General features: G+C 40.2%; 1 protein-coding gene across 1 annotated transcript in view; it reads right to left on the bottom strand.

Moving 5' to 3' along the window:
• Positions 1 to 17,055, bottom strand: part of LOC126109551 (histone-lysine N-methyltransferase 2C-like) — a 417,507-nt gene that overhangs the window by 249,176 nt on the left and 151,276 nt on the right. Inside the window, exons 33-35 of the mRNA XM_049914567.1 lie at positions 16,697 to 16,874; positions 9,880 to 10,002; positions 5,150 to 5,375 (exon numbers count right to left, since the gene is read on the bottom strand). Coding sequence (XP_049770524.1) covers positions 5,150 to 5,375; positions 9,880 to 10,002; positions 16,697 to 16,874 — 527 coding nt within the window. The remainder of the gene's footprint in view (positions 1 to 5,149; positions 5,376 to 9,879; positions 10,003 to 16,696; positions 16,875 to 17,055) is intronic.

Raw genomic sequence — 17,055 nt, 5'->3', positions numbered from 1 at the left:
GTGTGTGTGTGTGTGTGAACAGAAGAAATTGTAAATATAATAACTAGTTTCTAGGCGCATACCTCACCTGAAATTCTTTTGGTTGATCAAATGCATTGTACTCCATGTTATTCTGAAAGACAGTCTTTCCTCTGCGAACACAATGTTTACAGTACCATGTTATATGCTCCTCCAAGAAACTGACTTTTTTACTTTTTGTGGGAAATTATCTACTCATGTAGGCTCCACAATTCCTCTTACCTAGTTCACTTTTACAACTTTATTTACAGCTTCTCTTCTAGTTCTTAATGTCCTTCTGCAGAACAACATTTTATTTCCTTGTCTGTAAAACTCTTCCATCTATTTTTTCCTTTATAACGGTTTGAAGGGCAGTGCCAGTATCAGAAATTCATTGAACTCTCCAGAGTCCCAATTTCTGCTCTGCAGCGGAGTGTTCGTCGATACGAAACTTCCTGGCAGATGAAAATTGTGTGCTGGAACTAGATTCGAACTCGGGACCTTTGGCTTTCGTGGACAAGTGCTCTACCGGCTGAGCTACCGGAGCACAACTGACAACTTGCATCCTCTTGAACGTTCTGCCTCCAACCAGATGTAGAAAATTATGCTCCTTCCCCCATCCCCCCTTTTTTTCTCCTTCTGATCATGGATCACGGTGTACAGGTTGTTTAAACATACATGTCAAGCACAGGAAACTCATAGGTTGATAGTTTTGAAATAGGGTGCATGTCAAAGTAAATCTTAGTGACAGTTGGATTATCTTCCTTCATTATATCATAAAACCATTTTGTACATATCTGCCTCTAGTTTGTAGTTCGTTGTTCTCCTGCAGATATGTGTCTGCTTTTATTTCCATTAAACCAACCTTACAACGGAGCCAAGTCTAGGTATGAGGAGCCCTGAACTATAGATTGAAATATTTGTAAAATATACAGTTGTATTCTGATAAGGAGTGTTATTTCAGCCCTAAACTTTTTTCTTTCTTCACAGAGGATCTTTAACATTTTACTAACTGTGAGATGTAACGGCAAATAACCTGACATAGACTTCCTCCTGCCATGGTGGCTCTCTCTGCATCCTTTTGCTAATGATATACTTCAATTCTGGGTATTTACTACTCTCTGTTGAGGAGAAGGAATATTTAGAAATTTTAACAGAAACTTATATCATGAAACTGGGTATTATCCTCATGGTAAAGTTCAGCAGCCTTACATTCTTTTATTCCTTTAGCTTTGAAGGCAAAACCTCAGATCCCTGAGTGCATTTAATAATAGGTTCCTTTTTACACTGTGCACTTTGCATTTCAAATCAATGTAAGGTCTTCTCAAATTGATATTGTTCACCCACCACAACATTCTTTGATCTGTATGCCATTTTCATAACCACCATATATTCTGATTCAGCTTTCAGTACCTCTTTGTAGACTAACACAAGAGCATCAAGTGAATTCTTGGCTGAAAGTAAGCTCGAGTGTTCAGACGACAACGAAGTGTGGTTGCAGCACAATTCCCGCCAGTAAATACTGTTACAATAATGAGTAACATGGCACACAGCAACCTGGCATCCCACTCTACTCCACTATCACCACCTACTTGCTGTGGAAGATGGCCAAGATAATTGAGAATGATTTTGTTGTATTTGTCAACATTTGCATTAACTCTAAGAATGCATGCATGTTTTGCTAGAAACCTTGGGATTTTAAATGCTTATAAATGTGACAATATTCTGCTTTTGTTAAAACTCAGGTGAGAGGTTGGCGTAAAGGGTCAATGCAATTACTACACCTAACTCAACTTTTAATAAAACTGCTTGTGGAAAATACAGACTGGAACATAATACGGCAATGGCAACAGACAGAATTGAAGTATATCATTAGCAAAAGGATGCGGAGAGAGCCACTGTGGCGTGAGAAAGTCTACATCAGGGTATTTGCCATTAGATCTCACAGTCAATAAAAAGTTCAAGATATTCTGCGAAGAAAGAGTTTAGCACTGAACTAATGCTCCTTATCAGAATACAAAAATATATTTCAATCTATCGTTCAGGACTGCTTGTACCTGAATCTGCTCCATTGTAGGACTCCTTGTACCTGAATCTGCTCCACTGTTAAGTTGGTTTAATGGAAATAAAAGCAGACACATGTCTGCAGAAGAAGAATGAATTATGAACTAGAGACACATCACATAAAATACACGTAAAGTGGTTTTACAGTATAATGAAGGAAGATAATCCAACCATCATGTAAGATTTACTTTGACATGCAGCCTATTTCAAAACTATCGATCAGTGAGATTTCCTATGCTAGACAAGTATGGTTAAACAATCTGTACATCATGATCCACACACACTCAGGAGAGGGAGAGAGGGAGAGAGGGGGGGGGGGGGGGGGGGGGGAAGGGGGAGGAAGGGGTGGGGGGGCCTTCAAGAGTATACAATCGAGTTGCTTCAACTTTGCTTGAGTTTCTTTCTGACTTAGGCAAGGAACAACCAAATGTTGGCAACAATACTATACATCTACTCTCAGATTCTTGCGGCACCCAAAATAAAAACAGTTGTTTGATGTCAATGCTTACAGCTTCCCTGGAAAAACACAAAATTCAATAACATTCATCACTTATTTCCTGTTCGTAGTCATAGCTACATGTCTCCAGACTGAGTGTTTGATAGAATTGAGAAGTCTTTCAGAACAAAGCAAACATCTGGTCTTTTATAGAATAATATGTTCTTTCAGAAGAGCGCAATACTCTCAAAGTTCTAAAAATACAGTGGATCATTAAAAATTTAAAAGACAGCGCGCAGAAAGTACTAAAATCCAAGCTACCATCCAGAAAACTTTAGAATAACAATGTAATTACAATATGCAATTCTCCTTTTAGCACAGTTATTTATTTATTACATTGTATATTATTGATGATGATGATTATGATCATATAAGCTAAATAATTGTGTTAGAACAGTCATCATCGTTATTATTGTGTTATGACACTGTGTTTCTATTATTATTGTTTGTATTCTCAATGGAGTTAAAATCTAAATTTTAAATAATGCGATATATAACAATGGAACCACAAATATGCACTGTAAAACAATGCAGACATGTTCCAGAAAAAATTCCTAGTCTGAAGTGTGTTTTATTATGCTGTAACACCTTTGACAATGTGAAAAGCTACATCTTTCTGATATCTTCATTCCAAAGCAAGCATACAAAAGTTTGTCAGTGATGTTTCTTGTGCAACGGGTACTGGGAAATGCAACAGCAAATTGCACTTGCACAATTTTGAGTACCCAGTGATACACAAACTGAAATATGCTAATTGTCATAGACAGTTTTCTTCCTGTTCGCGGGTAGAGGACAAAACAAATAATAAGCAACACATCAGCCACAGATGTACAATGTAACAATGGGGCTTACGACATTAAACTTTGCACAAACGGAAAATTTTCATTAAATATGAAGAAGAATTAAAATTATAAGTCTTCAGTAGTGTTCCGGTGTAACGACAAGCGCCGGCACGATGATGACGAATGCTACAGCAGATACGGCTGTGAGATGATGTCAGCCAAGAGTATGCTGACTGGAAAGACACCACGACTGGAACAGCAACTACACAAAGAGATAAGCACCGCACAACCTAGCCGCGCCCACGAGCCTTCATACAAACGCTATAGCACTGACTTACGAACTGAATTGTTTTGCTTGCACGGAAATTGTATATACTGAAGGACATTGATTATTTGCACATCGCCTTTGTGAATGTGCAAAGTTAAGTATTGTCAATTTAACTTACTGTAATAAACTCCATTATTACTTTTTTCTAGAGTTGCTGTCTAGCGATCGGAGACAACAGCTTCCTAGGCACCCTACATTAGGCGAGTGGGCAAGATACTACAAGTAGTTACGACTGGCTACTTACTTCTACACAGTTTTTATTATTTTCCATTTTACTATACTATCTAAACACTTAAACAAACAATGGAAAATCCAGGAAGGAATGTAACAATACCACAGAAGGAAAGTTGCTACTCACCATATAGCGGAGATGCTGAATCGTGATAGACACAACAAAAAGATTCACACAATTAAAGCTTTTGGCCATTAAGGCCTTTGTCAGCAGTAGACACACATACACACACGCACTCACGTAAATGCAACCCGCACACACGTCTGCAGTCTCAGAGAGCTGAAACCACACTGTGAACAGCAGCACCAGTGCACGAGGGGAGTGGTGACTGGGTGGGGGTAAGGAGGAGGCTGGGGTGGGGAGGGGGAGGGGGAGGGGGAGGGATAGTATGGTGGGAGTGGCAGACGGTTAAGTGTTGCAGTTTAGACAGAGGGCAGGAGAGAAAGTGCGGAGGCAGGAAGGGGTAAGTAGCGGAAAGGAGAGAAATTAAAAGACTGGGTGTGGCAGTGAAATTATGGCTATGTAGTTCTGGTATGGGAACAGGGAGGGAGCTGGATGGGTGAGGACAGTGACTAACGAAGGTCGAGGCCAGGAGGGTTACGGGAACGTAGGCCGTAATGCAGGTAAAGTTCCCACCTGCGCAATTCAGAGAAGCTGGTGTCAGTGGGAAGGATCCGTACGGAACAGGCCGTGAAGCAGTCATCGAGATGAGGGATATCACGTTTGGCAGCGTGTTCAACAACAGGGTGGTCCACTCGTTTTTCGGCCACAGTCTGTCGGTGGCCGTTCGTGCGGACAGACAGCTTGTCGGTTATCATGCCTACATAGAACGCAGCACAGAGGTTGCAGCTTAGCTCGCAAATCACATGACCGGTTTCACAGGTAGCCCTGCCTTTGATGCAATAGCTGACGTTAGTGACCGGACTGGAGTAGGTGGCGGTAGGAGGACGTACGGGACAGGTCTCGCATCTAGGTCTATTACAGGGGTACGAGCCACGAGGTAAGGGACCGGAAGCATCGCGTAGGTTCGGTGAACGGCAGAATACCACGGCAGGAGGGGTGCGAAGAATAGTGGGCAGGACATTTCTCATTTCAGGGCACGACGAGAGGTAATCGAAACCAATTATACAAACTCGACAACAACTAAGTACATTTTAACAACCACACAAAAATCACTAACACGACTGTCGATCGAAACGGGAAACTCTGTCAGAAAGTTGCGGTACAGCAGAGAAGTGCGCCAGCGGTACCTCGTCGGAGTGGACGGTGTCGGGGCAGTCGGCCGGGCGGCGGGTGTCGCGCTCACGGCAGTCGCCGGCGGCTCCTTCTTGACCCCTTTGTGGTCGTCGTTTGTCCTTCCTGCCGCTACTTCCTCCAGGTCCAGGTTGTCATCCAGTATGTTCGTCTTTTCTCCTCCCACTACACTGCTCAGTTCTGGATCCGCATACTCCAAGATGTTGAAATCGTTGCCCATCTCTGCCAGGTAATAATACAGAGACGGTTACAAATGTTTTTACACATTTGTAGCTACACGTGAGCACATTACGTATACAGTGTGTGAAATAGATTGTATATTAAATTTCAGGCATGCAGTCGTGCAAATAAAATTTCTTCCACAGATATTTCGGACACGTCTCACCCGGCCGTCCTCAGAGTGAGTCACGAGACTGACGACGAGGCGCCGCCTGTGGCGGAGGTGTACAGACATTCGATTTACGTATCGATACGTGTTCGGCAGCGGTGACACTGTGACAACTTCTCTGCAGTTTAATTACACCGAGAGCCGGATTCCGTGCTTTGTCCAAATTAAAACCGTTCCCTCTATTTATTAAATTATTAGCTAATCTGATCTCTATATCTTCTTTGAAGACAGAATCCCAAAAGGAAGAGGTGGATGTTATAAATCTTCACATCGCTGTAGTTTACGGAATGCCCTGTATGAATACAACGTTCGGCCACAGCTGACTCGTCTCGACTCGATAAGTACGTGTATCGAGGAAGTTCCACACGTCTCTCACGAACAGTGCATGTCGTTTGACCTGTGTATGACTTTTCACAATGTCCGCAAAGAATCTAATACACACCTGCCTTATGAAGCAATAACTGTTCTTCACAGAGCCGAGTAAAGCTGCAATCTTTGTGGGAGGCCAGAAGATCACCTCAACACGATGTTTCGCGAGAATACAGCCTATCTTCGAGGAAAGAGCTCCCACATAGGGCAACAGTGCACTCGATCGGAAGGAATTACTCTCTTCTTCCTCATCACGTACTTGCACTCTAGGTTTTACATTGAATTTTCTACGAAATTGTTGCCGAGAAAATCCATTCACTATAAAAGTACTCTGAGGTATGTGAGCTCTTCTTGCAAATGATCTTTACTGGACACACAGAGCGCCCCACGCACTAAAAGTCTTCGCTGTAAAGTTGACGGTACATTAGGACGTGTCATATATCGTAAACCGACACACACATATCTATATCTACATGCTAGTAGCTGCCATCACCCTTCACAGACCATAGGTGTCCTTAAGACCTTAGTGCAGAGGGCACACTGTATATCCAATAAAGGTAATTTGCAAGAAGTGCTCACCTCAAGAGCATTTTTAAAGCAAATGGGTTTTCCCCACAGCAAATTCGTAGAGCATTCAATGTAAAACTTAGAACGCAGGTGTGTGGTGGGAAGAAGGTAGCAATTCCTTCTGATCAAGTGCGTTTTTGCACTATGTGGATGCTCTTTCCTCGAAGATAGACCATATTCTCAAGAAGCACTGTGTTAAGGTGATCTTCCGGCAAGTTTGTATCAGATTCCTTGCAGAAATTGTGAGATGTCATACATAGGTCAAACAACACGATCACATTCGTAACAGATTCGTGGAACGTCAAAGATACACACACTTATGACAGCCAGACAAGTCAGCTGTGGCCAAACATTATACTGGTACAGGGCATTCCATGAACTACAGTGATGTGCAGATTTTAACATCCATCTCTTCCTTCGGGATTCTGCCTTCAAGGACGCTATAGAGATTAGATTAGCTAATAATTCAATAAATAGAGATAGTGGTTTTAATTTGGACAAAGCATGGAATCCGACTCTTGGGATAATTAAACTGCAGAGAAGTCATCACGGAGTCACCATCGCCGAATTGAATGTCTGTATGCCTTCACCAGAGGTGGCGCATATTAAGTGTACCTCTTGACCACCGACCAGCATCTGTGACCCATATGCACAGCATGAAGCATATAAGGCCACACTTGGCACCTTTTTGTCAATCTTGCAACTCACTCTGAGGATGACTGGACGATATGCGGCCGAAATATCAGTGGAAGAATTTTCATTTGTGTGGCTGCATGCCTGACACTTAATGGACCATTCATTACGCCGCGAGAAGTTGAAATAGTATGTTGATGTTATTGTGGTCTTCAGTCTAGAGACTGGTTTAATGCAGCTCTCCCTGCTACTCTATCCTGTGCAAGCTTCTTCATCTCCGAATAACTATTGCAATCTACATCCTTCTGAATCTGTTTAGTGTATTCATGCCTTGGTCTCCATCTACGATTTTTACAATCCCCACTTCGCTCCAATACTAAATTGATGATCCCTTGATGCCTCAGAACGTGCCCTACCAATTGGTCCCTTCTTCTAGTCAAGCTGTGCCACAAATTCCTCCTCTCCCCAATTCTATTAAGTACCTTCTCATTAGTTACATGATCTACCCATCTAATCTTCAGTGTTCTTCTGTAGCACCATATTTCGAAAGCTTCTATTCTCTTTTTGTCTAAACTATTTATCGTCTATGTTTAAACTTCCACACACTGCTACACTCCATACAAATACTTTCAGAAACGACTTCCTGACACTTAACTCTATACTCTATGTTAACAAATTTCTCTTCTTCATAGAGTCCACATCTGCCCCTGGAAATGTCTTACAATTTAATTCACCTGCTACTTTTTTTTCTCTTCTTTTTCCTACTATCTAATTCCAGCCCCCCCCCCCCCCCCCCCCCCCCCCCCACCGTGACTATTAAATTTTCGTCTCCCTTCACTGTCTGATTAATTTCTTTTCTCTCATCATACATTTCTTCAATCTTGTCATCTGTGGAGCTAGTTGACATATAAATTTGCACTACTGTGGTAGGCATGGGCTTCGTGTCTATCTTTGCTACAATAATGCATTCACTATGCTGTTCATAGTAGCTTATGCACACTCATATTTTTTTATTTATTATTAAACCTACTCCTGCGTTACCCCTATTTGATTTTGTATTTATAACTCTGTATTCACCTGACTAGAAGTCTTGTTCCTCCCGCCACTGAACTTCACTACTTCCCACTATATTTAGCTACATAGGCATATGGAATAGATTTGTCCATAGTTATTCTGAACTGTCCTCACCATTTTTCCAGTTGTCGGACAATCTGCCACTAATCGTTGCGCAAACCAAAAATTACTTCTTGTTTTCGCAGCCTTGTCTGCTGTGTGGTATAGTAGGGTGGCTGTTATTTTTCAACTTTATAAAAAGTTGTCGCAATTGACAAACGCAACAATCTGCACAATGTTTTATGTTTTACATCGCTCAAACGACTGTAAGATGACCCCCGATGACAATTGACTTTATGAATTTTTCACACGAGTCACATTAAAAAAATAAGAATACTAAAATTTAAAAAAATAAATAAAATAAAAAAATAGGCATTTCATTTCCAATTACCTTTAGAAGCTAATAATGAAAATTAAAACAAATTTAACAGTTTCATTGCTGTGGGTCCGTATACTTGTCCTGTTCCACCATTTCTCAGGTGCCATGCAAGTGTGTATGCGCATTACTCGGATTTCCCTACAGTGTTATGAATGCCAGTACGCATCCTGACTTGTCTACCTCTCACTGCTGCGGAAGAGTTACTTACAAATCTCACTGAATAAAAAAGGTTCAAGTATTTCTCATAGAACATATGTGCCTCATATAGTGCTGTCAATTGCAAAAAAATATTTCGACATCTCGAATCACTTACGAGATATGACAACTGTTACGACTACATGATTCACGATGTGCAAGGAAGGATGTAAATGGGCATGTCGTATATGAAACCCAGAACTCGAGAACAAAATGAAATATCAGTCTACTCTCAACTTCAAATAAAATTCTGGTATCTTATCTACATTTCATTCACTGCAATGTACGAGTTAAAATCAACAATACGAGAAGTTTACATAATGCGTTTTTTTCTCTGCACCGTCTGTAAAATTTGATGCAATACATTACTCAATTTGATACAGCGCAGTATGATGGATAATGACAAGAAATTCTGCTCTTTATCAAGTGACGACATCAGACCATAGGATGTGCAAAAATCAAACTTTTCCACCTAATGGTTTTCAAAAAATCAGACGGTAAGTACTTCATATCGGCCAGAACACCTTCATTCACTCTTTTTGTCTCTCAATGATAAATTTTGGCTGTATGTTCCAATCAAATCACCTGCTGTTTCTTAAAATCAATCTTTACATCAAATATCACCATAATTTTTCGTAAATTATCTAACAATAGCTTATCCGAAAGAAAAGAAAAACAGTTTACATCAAACCAAAACATTCAATTACATATTACGATACACACATCGTCAAAAGACAATAATATATGGACACGCAAGTACAAAGTGAGAGGAAAACTCATTACTTTCTAAACGCAAATAAGAAACAACAGAAAAAACGAAAAGAGGAAAATCTTTTTAACATATGTCACAGATTGCAGCAGAGACTGCAGCTATCCAACGCCACTCTGACAATTTGTTCTTGCAGACAATACCTAAATATAAATTACACCCCGTAGCCAACTTGTGGGTCAGCTTACCGCTCTATTTCTTATAAAATATTTTTGTTTCCAGTCTTACAGGTAAATGCGTGGTAGTAGTTAAAATAGTGTGTTTAAGTCGCACTGTGCCAAGGCTTCGGAAGCATTTTAATTTCGGTACTCACCAAGCAGTTCGTCATCGTCGCCCAGTTCTCCAAGTATCGCTCCAACGCCTTCTTCTTCCAACTTCTCCAGCTCTTCGGTCACACTTTCAGGTATTTCTTGAGCATCCGATGACACAATGGCACCTACAACGATGAAAAGTAAAGCAACTGAGAATTCTGTCGAAAGTAAAACACGAGCACAGCACAGCTGTGACATTTTAGTTAGCGGTACGGTAGCTCACAACAATCAGGCGCACGTAAATCTCGAACATTATGTACAAACTCAAGTGCCCCGGCGACAAGTGCACAAGCCATCGTCAGAACAAGACTGTATGTACTCACACGTCCCCTCACAGGTCTCCCTGTACAAACTGCTGGCAGCACTAAGCACTCTAATTAATGAACTTTATGCTCTAATTGCAGTCTTTCATGAATTGTTGGTTCTCTATTCCACATTTCATTTCCAAAGTAGAATGGCTATCTTACAGCAATGTGGACAGTGCAACATACAGAAATTTGGAGCAGTCCAGGAGGTGTGTACAGATGGCTGAAGTGGTCGAGGCAACCACTCGTAATAGGATGACAAATCTGGGTTCGGATCCCAGTCCGGCACAAATTTTCTTATGTTACGAATAGATAATAAATCTGCACTTAACACAGCTGACACCGAGATATTTTCAGTCAGAGAATTTATTTCGAATTGAAGTGACGTTCCTAATTCGATGTGCTATCAACTGCAATACTGCAGCAGCTCCCTTTCTCTTTCAATGTTCTGCAGAAAATTTGTTACCTCATCTTCAAAATGCCACAAGTAGTTTGAGTTTCAGCTCGTTTACTGTGAACGGAAATTCGTCGCATGCCAGTGAAGGCTATCGACTCCTTTATTTCGACGGTTGCCGGGCAGTTCACTCGAAGGTGGCCAGGATGAAGGACGGCCCACATACATTTGCTGTACAGTAAATACAGCGAGAGAGCCTAATTTTCTTTTAAACGTAGTTATTTTTGATAAATTATCACTGTACCTGATGATGTATTAAATGCTCGGAAATAATATTTTGACAACTTATTTTTGAACAGCCCAGAACTAGAAAAGAAGCTGGAGGTAATTCGCCCTACTGTACAGCTTGTAAATGGCCCAACATATGAAGAAGTAATCAACAATTTGAGAAAAACTGAAAATACCACAACGTAGTGGGAGCTGATGGGAGTACCAGGGAAATTTATGAAACACGGCAACCGTAAACTTCACGAAAAATTGTTTCATTTTATTCTTAAAATTTGGAAAGACGGAGAAATACCAAACGAATGGAGGGAATCAATCATTATCCCTACACACAAGAAAGGAGATAAACAAAACTGCGAGAATTACAGGGGAATATTCCAACTGGTCACAGCATAAAAGTACTGTCACATATAATATTTTAGAGACACCCCCTATACCGAGGACAAAACAGGGGACTACTAGAATGGTTTTTGGAAAAGTAGATTGACAACAAGCAGTGTCTTCAGCATCGAAACCATAGATGAAAAAATATGGGAATACAACAAGAGCATCCATTACCTGTTCATAAACTTCCAGAAAGCCTACAATTCGGTGCAAAGAGAAACAGTTCTAAAAAGCCTACAGTTTGGTGCACAGAGAAATGGTGCAGGGAATCGTGGCAGACTACGGAATCCCCAAGGAACTCATCAGTTAAGGCAGGCTGACATACTGTGGCTCAGTATCCGACTGTTTTGAGAAATGGCTTCAATCTTGCCACGGAAAGCGTGGTACGAGAAACCAAACGAGTGAAAAATAGAAACATTACAGATAAGCAACCAAATATACTGTCCTATGCAAATGACAGTTTTGACTGGAAATAACAGTGGTCAAAATGAAACACTGTTCGAGAAGCTAAATGAAACTGCCACGAAAATAGGCATAAAAATTATCGTATAAAAAACAGAATATATGATAGTACGAAGGAAAAATATGATTGCAGAATAGCATTATTATCTTCACACGGAAAACTGTACTTTTCAGGAACACTCCCAACTTTAAATATCTTGGTGTAATTAGAAATGTTTGCAACAGAAGATACGGAACATAAACAGAGTTTACTTTTCCCTCCAAAAACTTCTATCCTGCGAACTAGGAAAAGCGAGCTGAAATTCTACAACACAATCATCAGGCCACTACTGCTACATGGAACCAAAGCACAGAGTGTGACCAAAAATGAAGAGCACCATCTCTCACTCTTTGAAAATAAAGTGTACAGAAAAATCTTCGGGCGTATATCTGACAAAGCAACACAAAGGTGGATTTAAAGATCAAACAAAGAAATAGTTAAGCTAGGGGACTAATCCTCGGTAGCGAATGTCGCTGAAGTGAGACGTTTGCAATGGGTAAGCCTCAGTGTCGGAGTGGACCGTGGCAGAATAGTCCGTCAGATATATGACGAAAAGATGGAAAGCTCGAGAGCCCCTGGAAGACTGAGAGGCAGATGGTAAGAGGAGGTGACCTGAGACAGCAGAGAGCTGGGTATCACTGATTGGGAAGAAGTGGCACAAGACGGGAAGAACAAGAGGCGTATAGGGAGAGCAATGCGGGATTGTTACATCCCAAAGAAGCCAACAGAGGGACTGACTTTAGTAACTATGTATAGAGCATTGACAATACCTACATTTTCATGCCACTGTGAATAATCTGTCTTAAGGAACTTGTCACTTAATTTAAATCTGTTTAAAGGTACCCCTATTTAAAAAAAAAAAAAAAAAAAAAAAAGAGAGAGAGAGAGAGAGAGAGAAAGAAGAAGAAACTGTTCAATTTCATTAGTCATAATTTTTGTAATTTTACCAATTCCTACAATCTTTCAGCTGGCAGTTCTGATTAATAACTCAAAACGTACATGGCACTAACAGTTGTTATATTTTATGCTGTTGTGACACAGACGAATGATTTAATTGCAGTGCATCCCCTACTCTACGTTTTCATGGGGTCCATACATAAATACCGCAAAATTGAGGAAAATGCAGAGCCAATGAAAATGTTAAAACCTCCAAAATATTAACAAAACCATATGTACGAGTAAAAATCGTAATACTCACTAACACAATGTATAAAATCTGTGTATAAGTGAAGGAAACTAAATGTACAATACAACGTTTATACAATAATTTGTGGTAATGAATTTCTTCAGTTCTTAAAAAATCACAGATGTGTCACAAGTAAAAACTTGTCAAAAAATTGAAATTAGTATGTGTGGTACAAGGAAACTGAGATATTTTCCTACATGCTACAACCACCAATTATACATCAACAAATGCGAGACATCTTCCCTTTGTGTTCCCCCAGCAAAAAGCAAAAATTGAAGCATACAGTGAATTAAACCACAAACTGAAGTACGGTGAAAGATGTCAGAACATAATGTTTGCGTGCAACTTGGGTCGAGTACATATTTCAAGCTGTGTACATACTAAGCTTAAAACATGTTTGCAAAACATGGTTCTGGCTATTTGATTTGGACACCATTTGGAAACATCTTTCAAAACACAGAAAGATCTGTCCACAGCAATGCCCTTACAGATCAAAGGAAAAAATGTTTCAGGCCAGCTACAGCATGTCACTGCTGCACGGTGCGAGTGTGTGTATGTATGTTTCATTGTGCTGTCTGTTGTATAGAGCTGTTAAGCATTTTGTTTTCTCTTGCTGTATTAACTTTTTCTTGGGGGGCGGATTATGCAGTGCACGAAGCAGCACACTGTCGAGCTGTTATCGTTGTGCAAGAAGCAGTAAAAGAATAGAAATAAAACAAGATGCTCTGCAGAAAACTGCTGCTCCATTTGGTAGAATACTGAGAAAGACTGCGCAGGAAGTCTCAAATCACAATAAATAAATAAAAAAAGAATGAATGATCCAATTATTTGATAACGCAACCACACTGAGAGATGCTTATGGCCTTCAGGTCGCAACTCACAATAAATAAAAAAAGAATGAACGACTGACTCCTTTCATTCTGTCTGCGTGAACCATTAATAGTTCAGCAGCAGTATTACAGTTTCCTCGCCTCTAGACATGGCAAAGTCAGAAACAGATGAAAAACAATGTAGGAAATAGTAAGAAATACATGTGAAACACTATAGGAAATATTTCCAATAAAGCATATTTTCAGTGGCAGTATGGGCGCCACTTCACACGACTTTTTGACGTCACTAGTGGGCTTTCGACTATGACTTTCCTGAGCGCTTTTGAACAACTCCTGTGTGAACTTCTATTATTCCTTTCCTTCATAGTGTGTGACGTACGAGTGCAGTATGCTGCTTTGAAGCAACAGTGTATTCAAATTACCGTACCACAAATATGTCACACTTATCATTAAATGTCAATTAATAAAGCTTCAACGATGTACGGCTTCAAGAGCTTTTATAATAACTAATTCACAATACAAAATAGAGGTTATAGGTTAGCAATTCACTACATGCAAATATTTTTTTTCAACTTAGCATTACTATCAGGCTTGTTATTATCATAATAACCTTATGTTTTGCAGTAATCGATGTTGTTCAACATTTCTGTCTAGTTAGAGAATGAAGGATGAAATAAATATTTAGCCATTTATTTCCAAATGTGAGGTGATTTCCAAGTGTGTGGTAACGTAAAAACCTGAGAGGACAGCTCACATTTGTGCAAGTGAAACAAGCAGCAATAAAATTCATACCATTCCTTATCACAAATATTTCACGGCTTTTTACCAAATATAAAGCGATTTCTGAGTGTGTGGTTAGGCAGGAACCTAAAAGGACATCTGAAATTGCTGCAAATGACAAGATGAGCAATAACATCCATATTCTTTCTTGTCACAAATATTTTGCACGTTGTGCAACCACAAATATATTCCCCAGAGAGATCTTGCTGCAACTGAGATTCTTCTGTCACTAACATGTCCACGACACTATAACAATCGACAAATTGACATCCTCATTCCTGGTCGCCTTCACAGTGCCACCGAGTCACGATTATGTCAGAAACTGCAAAAAGTAGTGTGAAACATACTCAAGCCATCATAATTGCACGGTGAAGCTAAATATTGCAAGTTGTGTTGGCAACACCGATCGTGGATTACGTCAGCATTTCCTCTCTAACATCCCCCCCCCTCCCCCCCTCTGCAACAGCCTAAAATATTTCCTTAACTCCACCATCAACCACTCTGTGAACTGCCTGTCTTTTGTGCCACTTATTACTCATTCAGTCACATCAAATGCCAATAGGAAGAAAACGTGATGAAGTCAAGCGAGACATGAGTAATAATTTAGAATTGAGTAAACTCTACAAGAAAGAAACGTAAAAACAGGGAATTTTTAGCACTGACCTTATGGGTTCTTTACAGGGGCTATAAATTTATGGTGTAAAATTGTGAAAAACGTAAAATCGGAGAACGTAAAATCGAAGTTCCACTGTAAAAAGCCATTTACTACTAGTTTGATGGTCAACTTTTTCCCACTCTTTTCCATAAAACGACTGAAATGTGTGTAAAATTACCAGTATTGAACTGGTAGTAATTATTTTCTTTTACTTCATTTTTGAACACATTTATGAATAAAATTTACGTTTTAAGTACATTAATAGGTAATTTAAGAATTGTTGAATTTCGTAGTCATTTCGATATCATATGTTAATAGCTGCCTGTGCTTATTCAGAAGTTCTCTTTCTCAATTAACTGATGACTGTCTCCATGTATGAACCTTGGGGCTGGTTTCAAATGTTGATTATTCAAAAAATAGTTATCTTTTTCAATTGTAAAAAATCTTCAAATCTGTGCTGGGTTGTCCAGGTTCTGAAAAAAGGAAATTGTGAAGTTCACACAAATTCTGCATTTACAGAGTTGCCACAGCTGCCGATAAGAGGTTTCTATAGTTTTCTACAAACAAACTGAAACTGAGGTCATCACGCTTGGTATGTCTATAAGCTTCCCTCGAAAGTTAACAACGACTGCGGTAGTCTGTACTAGGTCACGAAAAGGTTCTGTAATCTGTACTTTGTCCCGTCTGCTCTAGCCTCCCTCTACCTGGCTTCAGGTCGTTGACCCATCACATCAGCTGACTAATGTGATGCTTTCTGAGAAGCATTCAAATGAGGAAATTAAAATAAACAACCAGTCTACATTTTGTGATTGATGAATTATTGTGCACAAGTAACATTTAATCGATATTTTTCCTGGGCATTTAAAACACATATAGCGTGCATAATTAGATAAAAAATAATAATAAATAAACGAGTAAAAATGAACAGATCCCAAAAAAGGAATGACTACCAGTGAACTAGTTCCCCGGGAGGAACGAGTTTGCCCATCTCTAGTCAAAGGTAGTGTTTTCCACTGAGTTTTGCGAACACAGATAACAGAGTTACAATAATGGCAATTGATGACAAGAAAACTGCAGGTGACAAACCCTGTAAAACCACTAATTGTGCTGCAAGAAACAGCAGCACTAATAACCAAATGTGCTGTTTAATGGAATAAAATAAAACTGAGTGGAATAAAGGAAAACACTCTGATGAAAGTATAACATTATTGAAACATTCTTGGAAAACATAGAGAACCTCATGAAATTGGACTTTGCTCAAGGTGGAATCCAGAAAGTAGATTCATTCTTAAAATAAAGCCTCAACTAAGAATTACTCAGCAGTCACCAAATTCTCATCTGTTCTACAATAACCATCATCTGCACAACAGCAGCAAGTGTTACCTCAGAGCAGAGACAAAGCACAAACGTAGTAACTACTTGACAGGGTAAGTGAGAACACAGTCACATTCGAATACGGGAGGAGTGGAAGCACGGCAAGGAGGACGTCTGTACTCACCGGCAGTAGCGAACGGCGACGGCTGTGGGGGCGGTTCCTGGTGGTGCGGCTGTGGAGGCACCTGCGGCTGGGTATGCTGCACCAGATGGTCATAAGGATCCAGAGGGTTGCGCTGCGCACGCAGCAGCGCTCCCGGGTACCGCTGCTGCAGAACGTGTCGGATTCTCGGGTCCAGGCCCTGTCACAACAGAGGAGCGTCTCGCGTCAACGGCAGACGGGAGTACGTGACGAGAGGTGCTCACTTCTGTGAGCCCTTTCTGACTCGTTAGGTCGCATTGCTAAGACACAATTTGTTCCCGTCAAAATACACAAGCTCTCGTTTGAAAAAAGATCTGTCCAAAAACCAGCTAGTTATCAGT

The sequence above is a fragment of the Schistocerca cancellata genome, chromosome 12 (genome assembly GCF_023864275.1).
Source record: "Schistocerca cancellata isolate TAMUIC-IGC-003103 chromosome 12, iqSchCanc2.1, whole genome shotgun sequence".
Classification (NCBI taxonomy): Eukaryota; Metazoa; Arthropoda; class Insecta; order Orthoptera; family Acrididae; genus Schistocerca; species Schistocerca cancellata.
The sequence above is the reverse complement of the archived record's forward strand: the minus strand, read 5'-3'. Positions and strand labels throughout refer to the sequence as shown.